Source organism: Dama dama, chromosome 27 (assembly GCF_033118175.1).
Source record: "Dama dama isolate Ldn47 chromosome 27, ASM3311817v1, whole genome shotgun sequence".
NCBI lineage: Eukaryota > Metazoa > Chordata > Mammalia > Artiodactyla > Cervidae > Dama > Dama dama.
Genome location: NC_083707.1, coordinates 33508868 through 33536524, shown reverse-complemented (window position 1 = coordinate 33536524; position 27657 = coordinate 33508868). Strand labels below are relative to the sequence as shown.

The 27657-nt window shown below is 45.1% G+C and overlaps 1 protein-coding gene across 1 annotated transcript in view; it reads left to right on the top strand.

Annotated features, from left to right (window-relative positions):
* The first annotated feature begins 423 nt into the window (after window positions 1-423).
* Window positions 424-27657, top strand: part of TTC39C (tetratricopeptide repeat domain 39C) — a 96927-nt gene continuing 69693 nt past the window's right edge. The window contains exon 1 of the mRNA XM_061131369.1: window positions 424-613. Coding sequence (XP_060987352.1) covers window positions 462-613 — 152 coding nt within the window. The 5' untranslated portion in view covers window positions 424-461. The remainder of the gene's footprint in view (window positions 614-27657) is intronic.

Genomic DNA, 27657 nt, shown 5'->3' with positions numbered 1-27657 from the left:
TGGAGGAGGGGGTCAAGGGCTGGGCCTCGGAGCCTCGAGCGCGTCCGAGCAGGCTCAACGCTCTGGCTCCGGGCTGCCGGGCGAGGGGCGAGGTGTGAGGGCCGGGGCCCGGGCGGCGCGCAGGGGCTGCAGGAAGCGAGGGCAGCCGGGGCTCTGCCCCCGCTCCGCCCGGGTAGAGACACCCGGAAACGGATTCACCGCTTCAGTGGCCGTGCGAGCCGGGAGCCTCGGAGGGGGGCGGGCGGCTGCTGAGTAATCCCCGCGGCGGCGGCGGCGGGAGGCGGTGGCCTTGGCGCCCACGTCCCCGCCGCGCGCGCTGCAGCCCGGCCCCGGCTCCTCCCTCCGCGCCCGCCCACCGCGCCCGCGCCCCGCGCAGGTAGAGCCGGGCTCCGGGCGCGCGCGGGGGCCGCAGCGGCTGCCACCCCACCTCGCCTCGGCCCCGCGCAGAGCCTCGCGCGCCCATGGCCGGCTCGGAGCAGCAGCGGCCGCGGCGGCTGGACGACGGAGACGCGGCAGCGGCGCCCCTGCAGGACGCGGAACTGGCCCTCGCCGGCATCAACATGCTGCTTAACAACGGCTTTCGGGAGTCGGATCAGCTCTTCAAACAATACAGGTGACCGGCGCGCCCCGCTCCCCCGCCCCCTCCCGGCGGTCACTACTCCCTGGCGGGTCCTCGCTTCCCCGAATCGCATCCCCGGGCCTCTGCGCCTTGGCCCCGTCTGTCTCCCTTCCGCCCCCACCCCGGCTCCGCGGTCCTTTTCTCTCCGCGGGACCCGCAGTGTCTCCCCTGACTTTCTCCCGGCCTCGTCCTGCCAGAGGAGCACCCGGTGTCCGTCCGCTTCTCTCTAGCGGGTCGCGTCCCCCGCCGCCGGGTCCCGAGCCCGTGGGCTTTGAGATCTGGACCGGACGCGATTTGAGGCGGCAGCGAGCCCCGGACTTGCAGGGCCGTGACTCTGGCGAGGCGCGCCGCCCTCGCTGCCTTTGTGACACGGACCACACCAGCTGCAGCGTGCCTGCTTCGTGCTCCTCGCGTTACTGTGCATCGTTGTGCATTCCAGACGCTTTCATTGTTTGAAAACAGATATGCATAACTGCCTGGCCATGCAAGAATTTTAAAAAAATCCAGCCAAACTCTGCTCATTCACCTCTCTCTGCCTGTTTTCTCAAACTCAGTCCGCAAAATGAGTTGCTAATGCTTTTCAAGCAAGCGTATGTATTTATGATGGATTTCTCTAACTCAGAGGTAGAAGAAAATGGAGGGATTTTAAACATACGCAGGAGAGGAAGCACACGTGTGTTCAGTTAATTGTTTTATTCGTCTTTTTAAAAAAATTGAAGCGAAAGAACTGAAACCTCGTAGTTTTCTCGTGTGTGTGTGTGTGTGTGTGGGTGTGTGTGTGTGTGTGTGTCCTTCAATTTCTTTGCGAAGCAGAAGAACCTGCTTTCTGGTTTAGGAAACAAGTTTGTGATTTGCCCTTATAGTATCCACAGGACTCAAGGATGTTGATTGGCAGCTTCCCTGTCAATGTTTTAAGGACCAATTGCTGCGGGTCTTTAGGGCCGGTGTTTGGTAGGAATTAGGGAACTCCTGTGCAGCTGTGATTGAGCGCCATGGCCTGTAAGCAAATAAGAGGAGAGCCCAGCCCGTGGGATGCAGGCGCCTGAAGTTTTCAGACATAAAAGAGTGGTGGTTTCTACCGTTGGGAGCGTCCACAAACTTAATGGCAAAGCGAATATCTCACAACTATAAACTTTTTCACTAAGACATTTTACTTTTAAATCACTTTTGAAGAAAAAAAAAACCCTGCAAATGGAAACTTCTTAGCTCTATTCAGAACATTTTATTTTTAAAGCATACAAATCTGATTTCAAGCCAGAGTTTCATCAGGGATTTCTAGAGGATAGATTTAAAAGACTGACTTGTCTCGCACTCTCTGGTACAGGTTTTGTTTTTGTTTTTCTTTTGGAGCCATCTGAGATTGTATTTAATGGAAAATTTTATTTACTGTGCTTTGACTTTTCCAAAAAGACACACTAATTTATGTTGTATGAGAGGGGATCAAGAAAGTCTTAGAGTCAAGTTTGTTTTCTTTGGTTGTTGATCAAGATATGGGTACTTGCATATTTCAGTATTTCTTGCTTTGAAATGTTCTGTTACTTATTTTAATGATCTCCACCCCCCCCCCCCCCCATTGCTTTAATGTACTTAAATTCCTATCTCATGGTTCCCATATACTGAAAGCATGAAATAACTCACTTTGCCTCATTTAGACAACTCTGTGCTCTGTTGTGTTCAGTCATGTCTGACTCTGCAGCCCATGGACTGTAGCCTGCCAGGCTTCTCTGTCCTTGGGATTTCCCAGACAGGGATGCGGGTGGGTTGCCATTTCCTCCTCCAGGGGATCTTTTCCTCCCAGGGCATGGACGGAACCTCTGTCTCCTATATTTCCTGCATTAGTGGGTGGATTCTTTACTGCCGAGCCACCGGGGAAGCCCCTATGCACTATTACTAGAGGGTGAGTTCCGAGTGCTAGGGAAGGCGTTTCTCTGCGAGTGTTGGGGGTGAGGGGAGGAGGTGTCCAGGCAGGATTTCCACTGCATAGCTAGGAGCTGTGGCTGTCTGCTTGTGTTTTGAAGTGGGAACCAAGGATAAAGGAACATGATGTTGTATTTCTTCTCTGCCAAGCATATTTCCTTATATTCGAGCTATTCTAGTGATGACAAAGGAATGAGATGTATTTCATCCTCAGTGTTTTTAGTTACGAGGCACTCAGCTTCTCAGCGTTTAGCACGGGCCAGGACACAGACACTGTGGTTCTAAATCCAGGGCTCTTTTCATTAAACCATTCTGACTGTCCCACCTGATTGATTATATTTTGTAACTTGCCCGGTGACTTTGTTTGCCAGCAGCTTAAACTCTTTTAGGGGTGGATAGTAGTAGCATCATCCTGTCAGCTTCCCAGCAGCCAGGGGCTGCCCTAGTTTTGCTACTTTTGTAGCTGCTGACTTTGGTTTCTCAGTTTGCTTACTTGCCTGTAAAGTGGGAGTTGCGCACACCATAGCGTGGTTAGTATTAGAATCCATGGTAGCTGGCACCGTGTAAGCCATCAAACACTAACCAGCTTTTGAACTTGATGCCTTCTCCACTCTTACTGTACTTTCTCCTTGATGGCGTAGTTTGAATAGAAGACAAAAAACGTCCTGAATGCAGGTAGCCTTTCTCTTTAAAGTTAGCCTGGACTGTGTGCATGCTCAGTCGTGTCTGGCTCTTTGCTACCCCGCAGGCTATAACCTGTGGGCTCCTTTGCCCGTGGGACTGCCTCAGCAAGAATACTGGAGTGGTGTGCCATTTCCTTCTCCAGAGGATCTTCCCAACAGAAGGATCGAACCCACACCCCCTGCATTATACTAGGATTCTTTATCACTGCCGAGCCACCAAGGAAGCCCTCACATGATGCATTTCAAAGACTTAGGTCCTACTACACATTGGGACACTTCTCTTCCCTTTCCAGGGTTGAATGGCCTGCTGGAAAACACAGCAGTGATTTCATACATGTTTGAGGAACACCTCTAACTCACTTTACTTGCAGAAGAGAGAACAACTTGATTATCTCATTCCTTAGGATTTTTCTGTCACCACACTTCCCTTTGCAGTAAACATTCTAGAATTGTATCATTACGGTTTAACAATAGAAACATTTGTGTCTAGTGTAACAGTAACACTTTAAGAAAATTAAAGCAAGAAGGTCACTTTCTCTTGCCACATTCCTAGGATGATAAAGTTTCACCAGCAGCTACCTAATGAGAAATGATTACTTCGTAGAAACATTATCGTGAAGGTCATTCTGAATTAGTGGAAAGCTGGGGTTGTATAATTTAGATATTATAAAGATAGGAACATGGGCTTCCCAGGTGGCTCAGTGGTAAAGAATCTGCCTGCCAGTGCTGGAGACACATGGGTTTGATCCCTGGTTTGGGAAAATCCCCTGGAAGAGGGAATGGCAACCCACTCCATTATTCTTGCCTGGAGAATTGAGTTGACAGAGGAGCCTGGCAGGCTACAGTCCATAGCAAAGAGTTGGATGTGACTGAAGCAACTTGACATGCATGCACATGCACAATAGAGGCTTTCTCTTGAGATATAAGACTCCATAGCTGGAGTTTCAAAATGTAGCTGTCACTTCTGTTGTAACTATAGTAATAGTATAACAAGCTGCCGGGCTGTTGATGTTGAGTCCCCATCATGCGCTTGGAGATGTTCTTCCAGAGGCTGAGGCAGATTGGTTCTGATTTAAGCCCAAGAATATACCTTTGTAAGTGTGTGGTCCTCACCCTCCAAAATCACATTCTTTGTGTTGGTCTGGGGGCTCCGTGCTGTAATCCAGCAGTGCTCACTCCCCTTCCTACACACACACACACACTTTTAACTGCTGTTCATGTGTGTGATACACACTCAGACCTTTAGGAACTCAGACTTGTGACCAGAGGCTGTGGTTATGTGCATGAGGCAGGCACTAGATTTTTAGGTGTTGAGTTGCAGGTAAGCTTGGCTGGTGGGGAGAATCTGGAGATGTAGCCATGGCTGTTGTGGCCTGTAGGACTAGAGAGAAGCAACCGGTAACCCAGCTTGAAGGAAAATCTTACAGAGGAACTGAGGCTGAGCACTGATGGGGTGGAAGTGAACAAGCTGAAAGAGAAGGCCTTGGGGGAAGGGTGGGGGAGGAGGAGAACGTGAGCGGAGGTGGGTGGACATGGAACTCTAGGAGAGAGATGTGAGTTGGCATTTGGAGAGGGGCGGGGGGGGGGGGGGGGTGAGACCTGCCAGCTGATCAGTGTTATTAGGTTGTCATGTCGGATGGGTTTTCTACACTTGTTTTCTTCTCAGATCTGCTGTTTGGTCCACGTTTCCTGTGAGTCAGGGTTGCCTTTCAGGCTGTTCAGTTAACTCATGCTCTCCATTGCCCTCACCCCTCACAGTGTGGCCCTCACATCTGTGATTAACACCCAGCTGCTCGGGCCCCAGGGTCCTGATGTCACCATCTCTTTCTCTTTGGGGCTTGAGGTGTTACTTTTGTAATCGGCAGACTAGGAGGAGAGGTGAAACTCTGAACTCTAAGGAGGACAGGAGACATTTGGAGCTCCTGAGCCAAAGAACTTTGCGGTTCTTATTTCACAGGACTGGCATTGACTGTCCCTCTGCCCCTTGAGGCCACCATCTCCATCTCCTGCTTTAATTCCTGGCATTCTTTCTGACCCTAAGACATCTGCACTATTTACCCCTGCCAACCCGACTGCCACTTTCTGGCTGTAGGTATGATTAAAAAGTCCTGTTTGGTCATTTTCAGGTCAAACAAAAAGCATATAACAGAATGAATGATCACTGATGATAAATATGCATAAATAAGGGCTTGATAGAGAATTAGTGCATAGTTGGTATTATGAATTGTGATATTTTTCTTTTCTGTCTTAAAGTACAAAGATGGCCAAAACGTATTAAAAACAAAAAGCAAGAAAAACTCATGTTTAAAATGAATGTATAGGTCCTAAATTGTTTTAACACAGTTTATGGCACATACAATCAAACCGTATTACATGTGGCCTTGTTTCTGAGCAGGGTGATTATAGAGCCAGTCTCACTGTAGAGAGGGCTCAGTATAATTAGAGATTTTAGACTAGACCCCATGGGCCAAATCTGGTTTACTGGTTTTGTAAATAAAGGTTTGTTTTTTTTTTTTAAAGAAATGCTTTAAAAATTTTTTACTTATTTTTGACTGTGCTGGGTCCTTGTTGCTACACGGGCTTTCCCCCAGTTGTGGTGAGTGGGGGCTACTCTCTAGTGGCAGGTCTGCAGGACTTTCGTTGCAGTGACTTCTCTTGTTTTGGGGCACAGGCTCTAGGGTACGCAGGTTTCAGTAATTGTGGCATATGGGCTCAATAGCTGCAGCTCCCAGACTCTAGAGCACAGGCTCAGTAGTGGTGGTACACGGGCTTAGTTGTTCCATATGCATGTGGGATCTTTCTGGATCAGGGACTGAACCTGTGTCTCCTGCATTGGCAGGTGGCTTCTTTACCACCGAGCTACCAGGGAAGCCCAGTAAATAAAGTTATTAGGATACAGCTAGACTCACTTCCCAGATTTTTGGCTAACCCAGTATCTTCTTTGGTGGTTGAGAAAAGAATCTGCCTACCAGTGCAGGAGCTGCAGGGGACACGAGTTTGATCCCTGGTCGGGAAAGAACCCCTGGAGGAGGAAATGGCATTCTTGCCTGGGAAATCCCATGGATAGAGGAGCCTGGCGAGTCACTGTCCACGGAGTTGCAGAGTGGGACAGGACTGAGTGACTAAATAGCAACAAAGTATTATGTCTACAACAACAAAGTATCTTCTCTGTGAAGAAATGAATGGCTACACAGAGCCTACAGCCCACAAAGCTTAACATAGTTACTCTCTGGACCCTTATAGAAAGAGTTTGATGACCCCTGGTACAAACCACTGTTCTCCCTGGAAAAACTTGATAGGCTGGTAAGAGACCTGAACCCATATGTATCCAAGCTTCTCGTGTGCCCAGCAGTGTGTTGGATGCTCTGGACTCCAAGGGGGGCCCACAGGTCACCTGTGGGCTCCACGTGATCTGGCTGCTTCCAGAGCCAGGTGCCTGCGCCTCGCTGCCAGAGGCCCTGGAGAGTCCATAGGTGCAGAGATGTAAGAAAGGAGAAGCAACAGGAAACAGAAATGGTGTGGGCAACTGGCGGGAGGGAGGAGGCTCAGCCACTGCCCTGTTCCACCCTGCTCAGCTCAGCGGTGTGTATATGCAAAGGCTGGGGGATTTTCTCTCCCTCCCAACTATTGAACTGTCTGAAAAGATTCTAATTAAAGATTCATTTGGCTTAATTGGGATGTTTAAAAAAAAAAATGCAGTTGCCTGTAGAATAACGGGCGAGTTTACAGGAAATAATTAGGAAAAAGTGACCACGTCTATGGTGGGGGTGGGGGTGGCATGAGGCTTTTTCTTCCTCTAATTATATGAAACCCCCTGTGGACCTCCAAATACATCGTTGTGCTTCAGGGGTTAGACTTTTTGCACACTCTTAAATGTTTTTGCTTTTTTTTTTTTTTAATTTATTTGGCTGTGCCGGGTCTTAGTTGTGGCATGTGGGATCCAGTTCTCTGACCAGGAATTGAACCTGGGCTTCCTGCTTTGGGAGCACAGAGTCTTTACCACTGGACCACCAGGGAAGTCCTTGCACTGACTTTTAAATCCCACTTTTTACACCCTAGTCTCCTCTGGAGATCAAACCAGTCAGTCCTAAAGGAAATCAATCCTGAATATTCATTGGAAGGACTGATACTGAAGCTCCAATACTTCGGCCACTTGATGCAGAGAGCCAGCTCATTGGAAAAGACCATGATTCTGTGAAAGGTTGAGGGCAGGAGGAGAAGGGGACGACAGAGATGGCATCACATCACCTCTGTGGATGGCATCATCGACTAAATGGACATGAGTTTGAGGAAGCTCCAGGAGAGAGTGAAGGACAGGGAAGCCTGGTGTGCTGCAGCCCATGGGGTCACAAAGAGTTGGACACGACTGAGCGACTGAACAGCGATGATAACTCTTCTGCCAGGGTCACCCTCCTACTTACCCAGCGACAGCAGGGGGAATTTGAAGAGGGAATTTGCTGAGAAGGACTCTCAGAGAAGAGAGAAGATAAGGGAAACCCAGAGAGTAGATGGCTGTTATTTCAAAACCTTGCTTAGTGCCAGTTCTGCCCCGTGAAAGAGGTTGGGGTGCTGGGGGAGGAACTCCTCTCTGTCTTAGACTTTTTCCACTGCTTCCTCTGTCCCACAAGTTCACCGTATCTGTTCGGCTGGTAACATAGGTCTAATCTGAGACTGAATAGGTCTTTTGGGGATGAACCTGGGGATCTAGTCCTTCTTTCAAAGCCTTAACGATTTGGAGAAGTGCATCCCAGTTTCTGGACAGGAGACTTTGCTTGCCTGTTCTTTGAGGAATAGTTGACATGCAGCACCCTCGTTTCGGGTGTTAACACAATGATGTGCTCTTTATATGTGTTGTGCAGTGATTGCCACAGTGAATCTAGTTAACATTTGTCACCGTGCATAGTCACAAATGTACGTCCTAGAAGGCTGTTCGTTAATTGCTGTCTCAATGGTGTAGTGACTTCTGACGTCTGATTTGAAAACAGAGACTGGACTCTCCTTCGTGTGTAAAGATGCTTGCTGGTTGGCCATCTCCACCCTTTTCCCTCTAGCTGAGGTTGCTTTCTCCATCTCTTCCTTCTTGCTCAAGAATTTCAGAACGTGAGAACGTGATACACAACAGGGAGTTACTCTTGTCTTACAGGAAAACGGTCAGTCTGTTATGACAGAGGAAAGCCCTTTGAGAAGGTCTACTGTGTGCTGGGCTCAAAGGTGAGAAACAGGTCGCTGCTTCAAGCAGCCATGGCTCACTGAATCCCTGGAAATCTGCTGCAGTCACTTCAGCAGTCTTACTCAAAGCTGGAATGTCTGCGAAATCCCTGGTTTAGGTGACTTTTCCTAAGATGCGTCAAAATAAATACATAAGAATCATAAATTATTGGTAACTACTAGGTGGTGCTGTCTCTGTGCCAGGTGACACACTCCCCGTGTGTTCATCCTTGCCTTATCTTCCCCACAGTCCTGGGCATGGTGCTCTTGTCACCTCCCTCTTGGGGGGGGGGGGTGCAGCGTGGCGTGGTGCACAGTGATATTGGATGAGCTGCCCAAGGTCTCACAGTAAGTGGGTGAGCTGGACTTGAACCTAGGGTGTCCGGCTACAGAGCCTGTGTTTTTAACCACTGCACCACACTATCCTGCTTTTGTAATAACCCTTACGCTATGAGAAGTTGGCCTGCATGCGGCTCATGTCATTTTGGGGTGAACTTCCCGCTCCAAAATCTGCAACGCACACTTGGGCACCCACAGGCAACCCAGTAAGCCACCAGAGAGGTCTGCCCACAGGGAGTGGGTCACCCAGGTTTCAGATGCCCTGTGGCTCCCAGGTGGCCTTGGGGTGAGGTCCCAGGTCTTGTCCTAGGATGGATGTGCTCTGATCTGGCTGGTCTGCTTCCCTGCCTCCCTCTCGCCCCTTCCTCGGTCCCTTCCTCCTTCGCTGTACTGGAGAATTTTATGTTATTTGACTGGTTCTGACTTGTCCCTCCCGACCCAACTCAGGTTCCCAGGAGGAGGTGGTGCAGCCCCTGGGTCGCTCCTCCATCCCTTCATCCAGCTCTGTGATGTGAGGTCCCTGTTGACATGGCTGCCTGTCTGGGTGCGAGGGCTGAGATTGGTGGACGTCTCGTCAGGCGTTCCTGAGGCCACCCTTCCTGAGGTTGCTGCAGTCACGTGGAGTCCACGAGGTTTTGTAGACTTATCAGTGCCCCTTTATCTGCACGTGCAGCCCAGGGGCACTGCCTGTTAGGAGCTTGCTTCCTCAAACCCCTCCTGCATCCTGATGTGGAGGGGCTCTGAGCACCCCTGAACTGATGCTGTGCATTTCATACGCAGGTAGCAGGGCTCCTGTCTGGCCCTTCAGCCTCTTCCCTTCAGCATATCCAGGCTGCCCAGTGCTTGGTGTGGGGCAGTGGGGAGCAGGGCTTCCAGCCAGCCTGTCCTGGTCTTGACAGGTGCCATCAAAGGAGAAGTGGAGAATCTGATGAAGTCTTCTGCTTCTACAGTGGCCATGAGTCTCAACTGCATCCAACCGGGGCAGGTAGCTCCTGAGCTGAGCTGTCCTCCGCTCCTTGTTGTCTCTGGCAGGCAGACCCACTTTTCACATCTCCCGTCAGCCACCCCCAGTGCGCTAGGTTGCCCTGGGTGGGGACGGCATGATGTGCTTTGGCGTAAGAAGACGACAGTCTAGCTTCCCAACTCCACAGTCCCTGTCCTGAATTTCAGGATGAACTGGTCTCTGGGAAAACTTGGAGGCTGAAAGGAGAAGCTTTCCAGATAGGTAGCTCACAACTCTCTCAAATCTAACACCCTCTTTCTGTAGCAGATGTTTTGTAATTCTCCTTCTACGATCCTAAAATGAAATTGACAGATGAAATGACCTAAGAAAAAAATGACCCGTGACATGTACACTGTCTAAAACACAGAATGCCCAAATAGTATCATAAAGGAGAATAAAAAAAATTCATAATTCAAAAGTACGCATATTTCAAAACATAAATGCTCAGCACACCATCAGAAGATAAAGTCATTAGGTGCTTGCACCTATGTATAATGAGTAAATTTGGATTTGAGAGGCAATCCGAAGCCATTCCATAGAAGAAAAATGAGAGCATAGGTGCACTTGACAGAAAAGAAGTAACAGACCACACTGTTCTGTATTCGTTAAGAGAAAGCAGGGAAAGCCTTAATTGAAGTAAGATAAGATGCCACGGCAAACCACCGGCTGTTGACATGGAGAAAATAAGGAAGCATGGCATTTTTGTAACAAGTCTATGTCAGGGTTGTGTCAACATAATTAATTCCCTGTGTTAGGACATGGGATGTGTGCTGACAGAGGGTCTCACAAAACAAACTCTCATCTTTAAATCCGTTGCCAAACCAAGTCCTCTGGAGACCGCAGCCTGTAATAGATTTCTCAGATTAAAGGATGAATTGGAAAAAAGTTTATAGGGAAGCTGGGGCAGGAGATGTATAACACTCCCCCCAAGGGCAGTGTCAGAGTAAGACAGAAAAATAAGAAACCCCAAATTAATTTTTCTGTGCACTTCTAATGATACAGATTTCAACATGCTACAGATCCTTAATAGTGGATGGCAAAAATGAAGCTTATTCGTGAAAATCGTTAATGAATTAAATAGTGAAATATATGAATGAAAATCTGGTTTTTCATGGGTCTGTAATAATTTGGCTTTAACGATATGTAGAAGAGTTTTCAGTATCCCTGTGAAATTCTGGCATGTGACTTTTGCAAACGCGGGCTGGTGTAGCTGTGGTGTGTTGTTAGCTCAAATGCCACAAGCGGTGTTGCTGTTGGTGACATAGTTTTCTAAAATTGTGAAGACATCTTAACAAAGGGTATATTTAAACAAGGAGAGAATGGGCTCGTGCTTCTGTGTCCAGGGAAGTGGATTCTAGAACTAAACGATGGAAAACAGTGTCATGCATGTGAATTTCCACACATTCAGAGATTGTGCAGGACGTGGGGTGTGATGATACTCAGGAGTCTGGCACATGGAGGATGGCCGGGGTCCTGGGTTCATTCTGCTACAGTTGTTGTGTTGCCCCAAAACGACCCCCAGAGATTTCCCAAGCACCTCCATTAAAAGGTACTGGGCTTGCAGGTGTGGAGCTCAAGACAAGGTTTAGCTCTGCCGCTGGGGTCCCAGGGCTGCTGGGATCAGCAGCAGAGGGAGGCAAGCCCTGGCTGGCAGGGCCACCGCAGGGGGCTTGTGCGGGAGCGGGTAGTGCCCCCAGTAAGCCTGTGACCTGGCGCGAGGCGGAGTGCAGGGTAGGGCTCCTCCAGGGCTGGCCCCACTGGTTGCTGCTTCTAAACACCAGCTTTTCCAGGTCACACCCGGCTGCTTCTAGGGCCCAGACACCTCCAGGAGGGGATGTCAGCACAGGTTCTTTTGTCCCCCTCCAGGTGGAGGGTGGTCCCCTGGGGCCCCTTCTCATCTTCTTTCTCATTGCAGAGACAGCCTGCAGGACCCGTGTCTTTCCAGCCTCAGGTGATTTCATTTTAGAGGCCTCCTCTCCCAAGTGTCCCACTCAGATCTTCCTAACTGTGAATCTCAGGGTATAAACTAGTCCATGTCCTTCCTAAGACGTATGATTGTATTAAAAATCTAATCAAAAGGCCAAGATTGAAGAGGAGGGTGAGCTTTTTGCTCAGTAGGTTACTCCCACACAAAAGGGGTCAAAACATCAGAAATCAGGATGCAATTGCCCCAAAATTAAGAGAGTCAAGGGGACCACAAAAGTGATTCCTCTAGAATGGAAGGAAATGTGGCAAAAAGTGTCATGTTGATTTTCTGAAAGCAGCTAGTAGGAACCCCACCATCACCAGCACGCACACACACACAGTTTAATTTCAGGTAGGGCACCTCCCAGAACTTTCGTGGTCCCACCCTCAGCCACACCATCACCTGTATTCCACAGTACATGTGCGCTCAACCTGTTCTTTATCTGCTTGATTGCATCATTGTACTCCTGGGTGGGGCTTTTCTAGGGCAAAGTGAATCTGAGGGTGATGCGTCTCTTTCTGGGTTCCCATGCTTAGTAAGTATTATTTGCTGTTCTTCCCACTTTGGCCTCTGATTGTCTAGATGGGTGCCTTTTGCTTCAGAATTCACTCTCTCGTCTCATTACTATAGCAACCCTCCCTCAGGTTTTACTTCCATGATGTAAATCACTCACTGGATAAATAGATTTTCAAATGTTTGTATCACTTCATCTCTATCATAAGTAAAAATTGTTGGTACTATTCTAACTGGACAGAGAAGGAGGAAACATGACTTTTTATATCCAAATCCAAGTTGAATTTACTAAATGACAGAAATTCGGGTCTTGGGAAGCAATGGGTTTAAATGGAAATCCATACTGCATGGCATCTGGGGGACTACTTTCAGGATGATGAGTCACTGTTAAGGCCTCAAGTGCTGCTTTTATGCCCTTCCCACCTTTGTTTGGAATAGTGAATTGCAAAATCTCTAGTTATGTATGTATTGTCAGCTCATCTCTGGAGCAAAAAAGAATGGATATCTTTGTGTCTTTTCAGTCATGCTCACCCTTAACTTTTGCTGTTATTCATTTGCTCAGTCTTGTCTGACTCTTTGCGACCCCATAAGCTGCAGCACACCAGGCTTCCCTGTCCTTCACCATCTCCTGGAATTTGCTCAAAGTCGTGTCCATTGAGGGCTTCCCAGGTGGCGCTAGCAGTGAAGAGCTCACCTGCCAGTGTGGGAGACATGAGAGATGCAGGTTCGATCCCTGGGTTGAGGAGATCCCCTGGAGGAGGGCATGGCAACCCACTCCAATATTCTAGGGCTTCCCTGGTGCCTCAGACGGTAAAGAATCTGCTTGCAATGCAGAAGACCCTGGTTCAATTCCTGGGTCAGGAAGATCCCCTGGAGTAGGGCATGGCAACCCATTCCAGTATTCTTGCCTGGAGAATCCCATGGACAGAGGAGTCTGGCAGTCCATAGGGTCACACAGAGTCGGACACGACTGAAGTGACTTAGCATGCACATGTCCATTGAGTCGGTGATGCTGTTCAACCATCTCATCCTCTGTTGTCCCCTTCTCCTTCTGCCTTCAGTCTTTCCCAGCATCAGGGTCTTTTCCAGTGAGTGAACTCTTTGCATCAGGTGGCCAAAGTATTGGAGCTTCAGCATCTGTCCTTCCAATGAATATTCAGGGTTGATTTCCTTTAGGATTGACTTGTTTGATCTCCTTGCTGTCCAGGGTACTCTGAAGAGTCTTCTCCAGCACTGCAATTCAAAATCATCAATTCTTTGGTGCTTAGCCTTCTTTATGGTCCAACTCTCACATCCAAACATGACTAATGGAAAAACCATAGCTTTGCCTATACGAACATTTGTTGGCAAAGTGATGTCTCCGCTTTTTAATATGCTGTCTGGGTTTGTCATAGCTTTTCTTCCAGAGAGCAAGAGTCTTTCAATTTCATGGTTGTAGTCACTGTTGGCAGTGATTTTGGAGTCCAAGAAAATGAAATCTGTCACTGTCTTCATTTTTCCCCATCTATTTGCCATGAAGTGATGGGACTAGATGCCACAATCCCCTTAACTTTATTGGGGTCTAAAATAAAAAAACACATTGAACCCATCAGTTGTATACTGGTCTGATATATGACACTTGAACTATCCAAGGTGAAATGGAGCTGGCTATTGTAAGCCTGCAATTGGAGAAATTGGCCATCTCCTGGCCAACAGCAAGATTTGCAGCAACTCAATTGCCCAGAAAAGAACAATTATGAGTTTATAGCTAGAATGCTGTTTGCTTCAGCTCTCAACCACGGGCTTTCACAAGTTTTTTTGTTACTTCTGTATTGATGGTTGATGAGACACTCGAAATTATTAAAATTACAGATTGAGCTGAAATTACTCCTCTTTAAATACCACAGGGAAAGGAGGAGGGAAGGGCCATGGATGAGAGGAAACAGCTGTCTAAAATAGTTTAGCCAAGAGTTGGAACCTGCTGTGGTGAAATTCCTCCGGATTCTTGTTCTGGAGAGATTATCAGTGTAAAAATGGCAAGAAATGACAGAATGGTTTTTTGTGTGTCCCTTGTGTGGTATTCTTGGATCAGAGCTGGGCTTATGAGAGACAGTTGTTCAGTCACCCAGGCATGCCTGACCCTGCAACCCCATGAACTGCAGCTAGAGAGAGGATAGTTGAGGCTGCGTTGAAATTGTGAGCTTTTCTCTTGATAGAAGACTGAGTTTTACCTCAAACTAAAACGAAACCTCATCAGGGATCTATTCTGTTCAAGTCTAAGTTTATAGTTAAAGAAGCTTGTAAATAATGAACTAAACCCAAATGAAATTTTCCTGCCCTGTGAAAAGAAAGTGAAAGTGTTAGTCGCTTAGTTGAGTACAACTCTTTGTGACCCCATGGACTGTAGCCCACCAGGCTCCTGTGTCCCTGGGATTCTCCAGGCAAGAATACTGGAGTGGGTAGTCATTTCCTTCTCCTAGGGATCTTCCTGACCTAGGGATTGAACTCAGGTTTCCTACACTGTAGGCAGATTCTTTACCATCTGAGCCACCAGGGAAGCTCGTTCTACCTTACGGTCTACTGAAAACTAAAGGAAAATAATAGTGTTTTGGTGAGAGAAAAAAAACTTTCTTATGAAGTTCAGAGTTGTTTACTGAGCTCTAGTCTACTAAAAGTTTATTATGAAGAGTACATCTCTATAGTTTCACTTTGAAATGCCTTTTCAACTGAAAAATAGAGATATCTAAAATTTCTAGGTGATTAAGATTTAATGTTTGAATTGCTTGTATAGATAGCTGAGTGTACTTAATTCTCAATCAGAGTGATCATGCAGTTTGTGGATTATTGCCACAGATAATAAAGGGGATCCTATGTTAATTTAAAGATGAGAAAATTAACAAAAACATCAATTTTGTTTACTTAAAAAATAAGCTTTGAAGGGTTGTTGGAAAGGCTTTTTAGCTAGTTGATAATGTGTGGTTTGGATGATCTCTGTTTAAGTTACTTATCAACACCAGTGCCATCTGCTATTGATGGAGATAATTGATTTAATTGTCTATTTGTATGATTTAAGATAGAGAAGGAACTAAATGCTGATGAGTTAGGGAGATATTTGATACACATTAATGACACAATTAGAAAAACTGTAGGGAAAAAATTGACTTTATTTAGCCTGGAGAGTTATTTTCAGAGTAGATCAGTAACTCTAAATGAGCATCAGGCTTTAGCAATAAATGAATATGAATTAGCAAAGCTAGAGAGGAGTCAGAAGAAAGTAAGAGGTATTCCAGTCTGGTAATCAGACAGCAGACTCGGTCTTTGCTTGCATTCCTATGCAGGCGAAGAGCAGCAGTGAGTGGTAATCAGGTGGGGGATCAATGCTTACCGTTAATACAGGTTTTGATGGGCGCATTTACCCTCAATCCCAGTGCTCTCCGCCACCCTGTAGATAAGTATTATCACTGTCACTTGGCTCGAGACACAATGAAGCCTTACTGAACCCAAGTTTAAAAGACTCTGAGTGGGACATCTGGCCCCAGCCCCAGGCCATATGCTGTTTTCCCTGCTTCTTCTGAAAAGAACTCTGTTGCCCTGCAGCTTGGCACCACCCAGCAGTCTTGCAGCCTCGGGGTCTCCTGTGCATCTGCTCTTCTGGTATCCCCAAGCTCAGTGGGCGGCCCCACTTGAAACAAGGTTACAGACTCCAGAAGTCTCACATGTCTTCTTGGCACCTCTCTCATCTTCTGCTTTTCCCAGTTTTCCTTCCTGAGTACCTCTTGAATCCATTCACTTCTCTTCACCACCAGGTCATCCAGGGCACGTCTCCTTGGGCAGTTGCAGAGCCCAGCTGGCTTCCTCTTAGCGTCTCTGTCCCTCCTCCCCACCCCTCAATGATCTTTCATGTCTTATTGCCTCTGCTGAGAACACTTTCATGACCTCAGTGGTAGGCTGAAAAGTGGTCCTCCAAAAGATACCTGTGTCTTAATCCTTGGAACCACCATGTGTTATCTTGCTGCCATTGCTGTTCAGTTGCTAAGTCATGTCTAACTCTTTGTGACCCCTTGGCCTGTAGCCCGCCAGACTCCTCCGTCCATGGGATTTCCCAGGCAAGAATACTGGAGTGGGTTGCCATTTCCTTTTCCAGGGATCTTCCCAACCCTGGGATTGAACTCATGTATCCTGCGTTGGCAGGTGGATTCTTTACCACTAAGTGTTACCTTTGATGGCCAAAAGAAAGGATCTTTACAGACATGATTAAATTAAAGATTTTGAGATGGGAAGATGATCTGGATTATCTGGGTGGATGGCCAGCCCTCCTGGAGTGAATATATGCAATCACACATATTCTTATAAGAGGGAGGCAAAGTAAAATTTTATACACGCAGCAGGGAGACTGTTAGGAAAACAGAGCAGAGAGATTTGAAGACATCAGCCTTGAAGATGGCAGTGATTGAAGCCGCAGCCCAGGACTGCGGGCAGTCCCTGAAGCTGGAGCGGTCCAGGCATGGGTTCTCTGGAGAGCCTGTAGAGGGAGCAGGCCAGCCTTTCCCATGTCCTGATCTCAGCCCAGGGAAACTCTGGACTTCTGGCCTCCAGAACTGAGAGAAGAAAAATCTCTACCGTTTTAAGCCACCAAGTTTGTGATAACCTACTGCAACAGTCCCAGGAAACTAAAAGTAACCTCCTCCTGCTCTCAGGATCAGGACCAAAGTTCCTGACAGCTTCTCTGCAGTGTGCCTTGGTTCTGTTTGGTTTGCCCCTAGACCATTTACTGCTTTATCTGGTTTCTTTCCTCATATTTCAAAATAATTTCATTGTGTTCCTTCTAGGCTGAGGCTGTGCAAAGCCAGGGAAGCTCATGCTGCAGAAAAGGTTCATAGCTTCTCTTTTCATATGATGAAGTGAGAGTGTTAGCTGCTCAGTCGTGTCTGACTCTTTGTGACCCCGTGGGTTATAGCCCACCACGCTTTTCTGTCCATGGGATTCTCCAGGCAAGAATACTGGAGTGGGTTGCCATTCCCTTCTCCAGGGGATCTTTCCAACCCAGGAATCAAACCTGGGTCTCCTGCATGGCAGGCGGATTCTTTACCATCTGAACCACCAGGGAAGCCCCTTCATATGATGGTTTATATAAAAATGGAAAAGTAAAGTAGCTTTAAATTGACAGTGATTTTGGTTTCAACTTGCTTAAGAATCTAGATTAACCTTGATTTAAAACATCAGTGCTTTGTCAGTTATGTATTCTGTAGCCTTATGTTGCATGACTGTGCTCTTCCCTTACTCTGACTACTTTCAAATTCTTGAAGATTCCCAAAGAATCATGTTTCTTTCCTCTGGGCTTCTTACCTCAATTTATAATTATACACAGACAGCACTTGCTTTGCTTGGTTCTAATCTGCATGCATTTTAGTTCCTGGAGGTTATTAATTAAATAACCAGTCCCCCAATAACATGGTTCACATTTCAGTTCCACCAGGGTATAAACTGTGAATACACAAGCTGCTATTTCTCCAGCCCACAAATCACCATGGATGTAACAAATGCTTATCATGATCAGTGGCCAATCACATCACTTCTTGCCGAGTGTGCTTGTCATTGATCACTGCACACCTCTTAGTTCCCGTAGACACCAGAGTATATTGTTGTTGCCTCCTTGTCTCAGAGTGATAAACCAATGTGACATTTTACAAAAATGGCTGTTTGAAAGAGATTTGACCAAAGATAAAAGTGCAGCAGAGAAAAAGGAATTACTTCACATTAAAGGAATCGGAAGCACTTTCACAACCTAGAAAGCCCAAAGGCTACAATGTTGGAAGCCAACCTAAACTTGGTGAGAAGTATGACATTCACTGAGGCTCACTCTGCATCTTGAGTTCTGTGACAAAGAGAAAGCATGTGCTGCTCAAACCCTCCTGATACATAAGTTACAGAGAAATAAAACCCTCTAATGCTCAGTGTTTCTAATGGTTTCAATTACAGGCTTAGACTAAGTACATAAATTTTACTGTTTTTCATTTTCCTATACATTTATAACTGACAGTAAGAATGTTTAAACTTCTCTAGATTGTGAAATATACAGAGGGATATGATTGCCATTTTAACCACTTTTAGAGTACGCTTCAGTGGCATTAAGTCCAGTTACGTCGTCATGCAGTTGTCACCACCATCCATCTCCAGAACTTTATCTTTCCAAAATGAAATTCTATTTCAGGTAAACAACAACTCTCTATTTCTTCCTCCTCTCAGTCCCTGGCAGTCACCCTTCTACCCTGTTGTCTTGGATTCGATGACTCTGAGGATCTCATATAAATGGAATCCTATATTTCATTACTATACTATAAAATACATATAGTACTATATATGTAGTATATGTATAGTACTAATATGTATAAATATATATAGTATTTATCCATTTGTGATTGGCTTATTCACTTAGCGTGTCTTTAAGTTTCATCCATGATATAACATGTGTTAGAATTTCCTTCCCTTTTAAGGCAGAATGATATCCATAGTGCATGTGTATCACATTTTGTTTGTTCATTTCTCTCTCCATCAAAGGGAGTTTGGGTTGCTTCCATGTTTTTGCTATTGTGAATAATGCTGCTATGAACACAAATATACACGTGTGTCTTTGAGATCTGTCTTCAGCTTTGGGAGGAATATACCCAGAGTGGAATTATTGGATCATGCTTCCCTGGTGGTTCAGGCAGTAAAGAATCTGCCTGCAGTGGGAGGCCTGGGTTCGATCCCTGGGTTGGGAAGATCCCCTGGAGGAGGGCATGGTAACCCACTCCAGTATTCTTGCCTGGAGAATCCCCATGGACAGAGGAGCCTGGTGGGCTACAGTCCATGGGGTTGCAAAGAGTTGGACACAACTGGGTGACTAAGCACAGCCCACATGCATGATAATTCTATTTGTAATTTTTTGAGGAATTGCCATACTATTTTCTGTAATTGTGGTACCATTGTGTATTCTCATCAACAGTGCACAAGGGTTCTAATTTCTTCACATCCTTACCAACACTGCTTATTTTCTTTTTTTTAAGTGTTATCTCAGTGTGGTTTTGATTTTTATTTTCCTAATGATGAGTGATGGTGAGCATCTTTTCATGTGACTGTTGACCATTTGTGTATCTTCTTCGGAGCAGTCTCTGTTCATGTCTTCTGCCATTTAAAAGTCCTTGAAACTTCTATTCTGTATTGGAGTGTAGTTGGTTAACTGCGTTGTGTTAGTCTCAGGTCTAGAGCACAGTGATTCAGTTATACACATACATGTGCCTGTTCCTTTGCGGATTCTTTCCCCATGTAGATCATTACAGAACACTGAAGAGTTCCCTGTGCTATACAGTAGGTCCTTGTTGGTTATCTGTTGATATTTTAAATATCAGTTCAGTTCTGTCACTCAGTTGTGTCTGACTCTTTGCGATCCCATGAATCACAGCACGCCAGGCCTCCCTGTCCATCACCAACTCCCGGAGTTTATCCAAACTCATGCCCATCGAGTCGGTGATGCCATCCAGCCATCTCATCCTCTGTCGTCCCCTTCTCCTCCTGCCCCCAGTCCCTCCCAGCATCAGGGTCTTTTCCCATGAGTCACCTCTTCACATGAGGTGGCCAAAGTACTGGAGCTTCAGCTTCAGCATCAGTCCTTCTAATGAACACCCAGGACTGATCTCCTTTAGGATGGACTGGTTGGATCTCCTTGCAGTCCAAGGGACTCTCAAGAGTCTTCTCCAACACCACAGTTCAAAAGCATCAATTTTTCGGCGCTCAGCTTTCTTCACAGTCCAACTCTCATCCATACATGACCACTGGAAAAACCATAGTCTTGACTAGATGGACCTTTGTTGGCAAAGTAATGTCTCTGCTTTTTGATATGCTATCTAGGTTGGTCATAAATTTCCTTTCAAGGAGTAAGCATCTTTTAATTTCATGGCTGCAGTCACCATCTTCAGTGATTTGAGAGCCCCCCAAAATAAAGTCAGCCACTGTGTCCACTGTTACCCCATCTATTTCCCATGAGGTGATGGGACCAGATGCCATGATCTTAGTTTTCTGAATGTTAAGCTTTAAGCCAACTTTTTCACTCTCCTCTTTCACTTTCATCAAGAGGCTTTTTAGTTCCTCTTCACTTTCTGCCATAAGGGTGGTGTCATCTGCATATCTGAGGTTATTGATATTTCTTCCGGCAATCTTGATTCCAGCTTGTGCTTCTTCCAGCCCAGTGTTTCTCATGATGTACTCTGCATATAAGTTAAATAAGCAGGGTGACAATATACAGCCTTGACGTACTCCTTTTCCTATTTGGAACCAGTCTGCTGTTCCATGCCCAGTTCTAACTGTTGCTTCCTGACCTGCATACAGATTTCTCAGGAGGCAGGTCAGGTGATCTGGTATTCCCATCTCTTTCAGAATTTTCCACAGTTTAATGTGATCCACACAGTCGAAGGCTTTGGCGTAGTCAATAAAGCAGAAATAGATGTTTTTCTGGAACTCTCTTGCTTTTTCAGTGATCCAGCGGATATTGGCAATTTGATCTCTGGTTCCTCTGCCTTTTCTAAAACCAGCTTGAACATCTGGAAGTTCACGGTTCATGTATTGCTGAAGCCTGGCTTGGAGAATTTTGAGCATTACTTTACTAGCGTGTGAGATGAGTGAAATTGCGCGGTAGTTTGAGCATTCTTTGGGATTGCCTTTCTTTGGGATTGGAATGAAAGCTGACCTTTTCCAGTCCTATGGCCACTGCTGAGTTTTCCAAATTTGCTGGCATATTGAGTGCAGCACTTTCACAACATCATCTTTCAGGATTTGAAATAGCTCAACTGGAATTCCATCACATCCACTAGCTTTTGTTCATAGTGATGCTTTCTAAGGCCCACTTGACTTCACATTCCAGGATGTCTGACTCTAGGTGAGTGATCACACCATCCTGATTATCTGGGTCGTGAAGATCTTTTTTGTACAGTTCTCCTGTGTATTCTTGCCACCTCTTCTTAATATCTTCTGCTTCTGTTAGGTCCATACCATTTCTGTCCTTTATTGAACCCATCTTTGCCTGAAATTTTCCCTTGATATCTCTGATTTTCTTGAAGAGATCTCTAGTCTTTCCCATTCTGTTGTTTTCCTCTGTTTCTTTGCACTGATCACTGAGGAAGGCTTTTTTATCTCTCCTGGCTATTCTTTGGAACTCTGCATTCAAATGGGAATATCTTTCCTTTTCTCCTTTGCTTTTTGCTTCTCTTCTTTTCACAGCTATTTGTAAGGCCGCCTCAGACAACCATTTTGCATTTCTTTTCCACGGGGATGGTCTTGATCCCTGTCTCCTGTACAATGTCATGAACCTCCGTCCATAGTTCATCAGGCAAAAAATGGTACAATGAACTTATTTACAAAACGACAAAGGACTCACAGAGGATGAACTTAACGGTTACCGAGAAGTTTGTGATTCTATCCCTCCCCCTACCCTTCCTCCCCGGTAACCATAAGTTCATTCTCTGTGACTCCTTTGCTGTTTTGTAAATAAGTTCATTGTACCATTTTTTAAGATTCTGCATATAAGCTATATCATATGATATTTGTCTTCCTCTCTGTGACTTACTTCACTTAGTATGATAGTTTCCAGGTTGTCCATGTTGCTGCAAATGGCATTATTCTATTCTTTTTTATGACTGAGTAATATTCCATTATATATATGTACCACATATTCTTTATCCATTTATCTGTCGATGAACATTTAGGTTGCTTCTATGTCTTGGTTATTGCAAACAGTGTTTCAGTGAATGTTAGAGTACGTGTATATTTTCAAACCATGATTGATTTGCGAGTGTTGAAAAATCCTTGTCTCCCTGGGATAAATCCTACTTGATCATAGTATTTGATCCTTTTAATGTATTGTTGGATTCAGATTGCTAGTATTTTTTTTTTTTTGAGGGTATTTTCATCTGTGTTCATCAGTGATAGTAGTCTGTAACTTACTTTTTTGTGGTATCTTTGGTTTTGGTATTAGGTGGCCTCATAGAATGAGTTTGGTAATATTCCTTCCTCTGCAATTTTTTGGAATGGTTTCCGAAGGATAGGTATTAACTTTCTCTAAATGTTTGATAGAATTTGCTTGTGAAGCTATCTAGTCCTGGACTTGTGTTTGTTGGGCGTTTTTTAATCACAGTTTCAATGTCAGTACTTGTGATTGGTCTTTTCTTCCTGGCATAGCCCTGGGAGATTGTACCTTTCTAAGAATTATCCATTCCTTCCAGGCTGTCCATTTTATTGGCATATAGTTGCTTGTGGTAGTCTTTTATGCCTGTTTTTTATCTGAGGTGTAGCTTTCCCAAATATCAGCAGAGTGCCTTCTAGTACTGTGTTGAATAGAAGTGGTAAGAGTGGGCTCCCTTGTCTTGTGCCTGATCTTAGAGGAAAAGCTTTTAGTTTTTCACTGTTGAGTATGATATTTGTGGTGGGTTTAATGTTTTGATAAAATTTTAAGGTCAGAGGTCAATCATCATTTTCCCCATTTATCATTAAGGTCATTTTGCATGTTTCAGCATGCAGGGTCCTTTTGGGGATCCTGAACTGCTGTGTCAAGGGGCATTGTTTGCATCCCCTAATGTAATACTTTCTTTCACTAGACTATACTGCTTAAGATTAAGAACATTGTCTAATTTGTTCACTGTTGTATCCCCAGCACCTTGCCTAATGTCTGGCATGTGGTAAGTGCTCAATCAGTAAATGTTGCATGAATAGACCTTGCTTCCAAACATGAGTTTTACTGGGAGTCCTAGGTACATGTCATGCATCCCCCATACTTGAAGTGTGCAGATCCCATGTGATAAAAGACTTGTCCGGAGTATTGGGAAGTAGCATTGGCTGTTCTTGGATCAACCGTCTCACTGGAAAGATTAGATAAGACCGTGAGATGGTATCTCTCACTTGTTTTAAAGCTTACGTATGTTGGACATTCTGTGTAGTGTTCACTGGTTATTGTAACACTTAGTATTATCCATTTAATATCACCTAGTATTATCCATTTACTATCCATTTACTTAGTATTATCCATTTATTATCCACTTAGACACTGGATACAGTCCCTTTTAAAATACAGAATTAAGTACAAAGGTATGATGGTGGTAAAGTGACCTTGGTGTCAGCATTACTCTTGGGAACTCAGTGCTTCAGGGAGCTCATAAAGGGCTGTGGCATTTTGCATTGATGTGCACCTGTGGGAGACAGGTGCCTGAGATCAGGTCAAGAGAAAAGACATTTTATCTTTTTTCATTCTTGAGGCTACATATTGAGACTTCTCTGTAGGTAGGGCCTCAACTTGGGGATCAGTAAAAATGGACCTAAAAAAAAGCAGCAGTTTCTGTACTACACATTCATGTCTCTGAATAGTCAAATGCAAGTTTGGCAATGACATTTAGCTCTCACAATTCAGCAGCTTCTGAAAGGATGTATGTGTGCTAAGTCACTTCACTTGTGTCCAGTTCTTTGTGACTCCATGGACTGTAGCCCACCAGGCTTCTCTGTCCTTGGGATTCTCCAGGAAAGAATACTGGAGTGGGTTTTCATGCCCTCCTCCAGGGGATCTTTCCTACCCAGGGATCAAACCTGCATCTCTTATGTCTCCTGCATTGGCAGTCAAGTTCTTTACCACTAGTGCCACCTGAAAGAGTAATGTTAGCTTAAAATTGAAATCTCATTTTCATTTATAAATTAAAGATTTATTGATTACCTACTGTGTTCAGATTACCATGGTAGGTCCTAAGAGGAAGAGACCCTTTCTGCACTCTCAAAGAAGTACTAATCTGGTGAGGAAGACCACACAGCATCTAATTTAAATGGAGTCTCAGAATGAGGAGGGAAACAAGAATAGGTATATTAGTCTGCTAGGGCTGCCTAACAAAACACCATGGATTAGGGGGCTCAAACAACAGAAGCTTATTTTCTCACAGTTCTGGAGGCTGGAAGTCCAGGAGTGGAGTGCCAGCATGGCCAGGTTCTGATGAGAGCTTTTATTCCTGGCTTGCAAGTGGCCACCTTCTCACTGTGTCCTTGACCTTTTCTCTGAATACAAGTGGAGAGTGAAAGAGGAGAGAGGAACCTCTTCCTCTTCTTATAAGGTCATCAATCCTTTTAGATTTGACACCCATCCTTCTGACCTCGGTTAACCTTAATAACTTCGTAAATAAAAGCCCAGTCTCCAAGTCCAGTCACATAGGATATTGCAACCCCATGAACTATACCATCCATGGGAATTCTCCATTCCAGAATACTGAAGTGGGTAGCCTTTCCCTTCTCCAGGGGATCTTTCCAACCCAGGGATTGAACCCAGGTCTCCCACATTGCATTCTGTACCAGCTGAGCCACAAAGGAAGCCCCTTTCACTGCTGACCTCAGTTAACCTTAATAACTTCCGAAAAGCCCAGACTCCAAGTCCAGTCACATGGCATGTTAGGGCTTCAGCATGTGAATTAGAGGCAGGTGGAGGATAGCACAGTTGAGTCCATAATGATAAACATCTCAGACCTTGATGAGGACTCACCATGTGCCAGGAACTTGCCCCATGTTCTCACTCAGTCATCCCTATGACCCTGTGAGATGGGAACTGTCATTTCCTTCCATTTTACAGATGAGGAAACCGAGCCTCGACAGAATTAAATTGTTTTTCAAGACCACTCACTTCAAAGCCAGGTCTTGAACCCAGGGCTCTGGGAATTGGAGGAGTGTCTGAGGAGGTGCCCTGGGGATGAGTTAGGGGGGTGGCGTGGGGGCACTTGGGCAGGTGGAGCAGCCTCTGACTCTGGGTGTGCTGTATCAGCTCCTGCCTGGTTGCCCAGAGAGTGTGCATGAGAAGCGATGATGTAGACTGTTGCTAGTGAAGTGGATGGGTGTATGTTCTGCGCCACGGGTTGTTAATCTTGCCCTTTGGTGGAGCCATTGGTGGTTTGTGAGCAGAGGAGTGACGTAAGGCTTTTATTTCACAAAGCTCATGCTGAGCGCAGTATACACAGTTAACGTGGAGCTAAAGAAGTTCCACGGCAGTTGTTACAACACACACCAGGACTGTGAGGGCACAGGCAATCCATGAGAAAGGTTTAAGGAAGTAGAGTCAACAGGACTGTTTTCTTTTCATTTTTTTTGTTGTTGGGAGAAGAATTTTAGATATTCTAGGTCACTGACTTGATGTTGCTGCCATTCAGAGAGAGACAAGGAATATAGATAGAGGAATACATTGGAAGGATTAAGTAATGTAACAATTTCTTCAGTTTGTCATCAATTGGGAAATATCATAGCAACTGTTTTAACTGTCTTGGGAAAGAAATGTATGTTGTACTGAATATCAGAAAAGGAATTGAAGGAGCTAAGTGAGTGTATTGGAGAGGCCTCTTGGCGAACCTTGATGAATCACTAGTGATTATTTAAAAAGTCAGTTAGGGACGTCCCTGGTGGTCCAGTGGTTAAGAATCCACCTTGCAATGTAGGGAGCGTAGGTTTGATCCCTGGTCAGGGAACTTGGATCCCACATGCCACAGAGCAGCTCAGCCCATGGGCCACAACTGAGACCCGCCCGATGCAGCCAAATAAATTAATTTTAAGAAAATCAGTTATTGTAAGGAATTATATACTGAAAGAATATCTAGTAGACACTGTGTTCTGATTTTTTATGTCAGGCCAAGGCCTTGCCTTTTGTGAGTTTGCTGACGGATTCTCAATTGGGTTCCCTGCATGAGCCTCACCTATAAAGTATTTCTGTGATTTTGAGCATCAGGGTCTTTAGAGAGGAGCCAGAGGGTGAAGTCACTGGCCGAGCAGTCTGAGGGAGCTTTTAATCTAATCCTAAAGGAGCTTTCAGAGTCATATGCCTTTATCAGTCTTTTCAAAACATGATTATTTTTCATACATAACACTTTTTAGAGTCTTGTTTCATCTGTTTACACAGTAAACAATGAATTCGATAATTACAGTTAAGAAAGGCAACAGGCACAAACATGTTTGGGTACAATTACTGCCCTTCTCTCAGTAAACACAGGAAAAGAGCCCACTGCCTGGAGTGTTTGGTAGGTGAAGGGCATCTATTTCTCTCCCTCTAATCTTGGGTAATCTGGAGATTTAGGTGAGTGGAAAATGGTTGAGTTTTGTGTGCTTGTACATGTATAAACAATTGCAGGCATCAGTTTGAGAGGGTGGTACCATATTTTTCTGGGCTGCAGTCTAAATTTCTGATTATAGCCGTTACAAAAAGGAATTGTGGGTTGTAGGACACATTCTACAATGAGAGTTTAAAATGAAGCTTGTATTAGTGGAATTTCTCATTAGATACAGTAGTGAAATGAATCAAATTCAAGAAAAGAAGTGGGGGACCCGAGGGATTGTTATATTCTTAGCGAGAAATGTGTACAATTATTTCCTTTTGAAACTTAGATATGTCCTTTCATAATTTATGACTTCTTAGATTCCTAATGCTGTCAGTGAAAATGATCATTGCTTCAAAATGAGCCCACCCACTCTCTAGAAGTGCTAAAGGCACGGCTAATTGTAGCTTCTAAAACAACCTGCACATGGAGTCCATTACAACAGAAACTCACTCACTTTCCCTTGATGACAGGATTAGCATTGATTAGCTAGCACAGGAGGAGAACACTCACCTCCCCCTGCCGAGAGCGGGGTGGGCAGAACACCCAGCCAATGACTCCATGGTGGGTTCACAGTGCAGTGGGTGGCCAGGAGTGCTCTCTGCCAGCTCAGAAGAGACCTAGCAAACATGAGAGGCAACAGTTCTCTGATGCATGGTCCAGCGGCAGTATTGGTCTTTGTCACTGTGATTGGAATAGCTAGTAATTGGAACTGTCTTAGTGATCTCTTCCCTTTCATCATGTTTTCCTGGTTTGCTTTAGTCAGTTTAACAATGGAGAGAGATCACTGCTCTTAATGATTTGAATGTGAGTATGATATCATTTTTTATATTATCAAATATTTTAAATATATAAAAAGTACAGCAGATTATAAAAAAAAAAAAGAGGTGTCTTTCATACCCAGAATTAACAGATGTTATCATTTGCCATATTCACTCCAGATATTTTTAGAGAAATAAGACATTGCAGTTACAGTTAATATCCCCTTTGTGTTCCAATGCAGTGTCAGTTTCCCTGGTTCCTGTCCCACTGTCCTCAGATTGGCATATCTTTTCCAACCACATTCACACCTTTATTTCTCTCCATAGACAACACATATATCTGTGTTTTTAACTGTATATAATAAGGATCCTTTGCAGATTATATTTTCCACCTATTTTTTCATTTTTGAAGTCTATCCATGTTGATACATGTAAGTCAAATGTAATCATTTTAACTGTCCAGCGTAATGTTTATGTAAGTAGAGGATATACTCGTTCATTACCAGTAACTATTTAGGTGAGTTCTGTTTCCTTCAGACC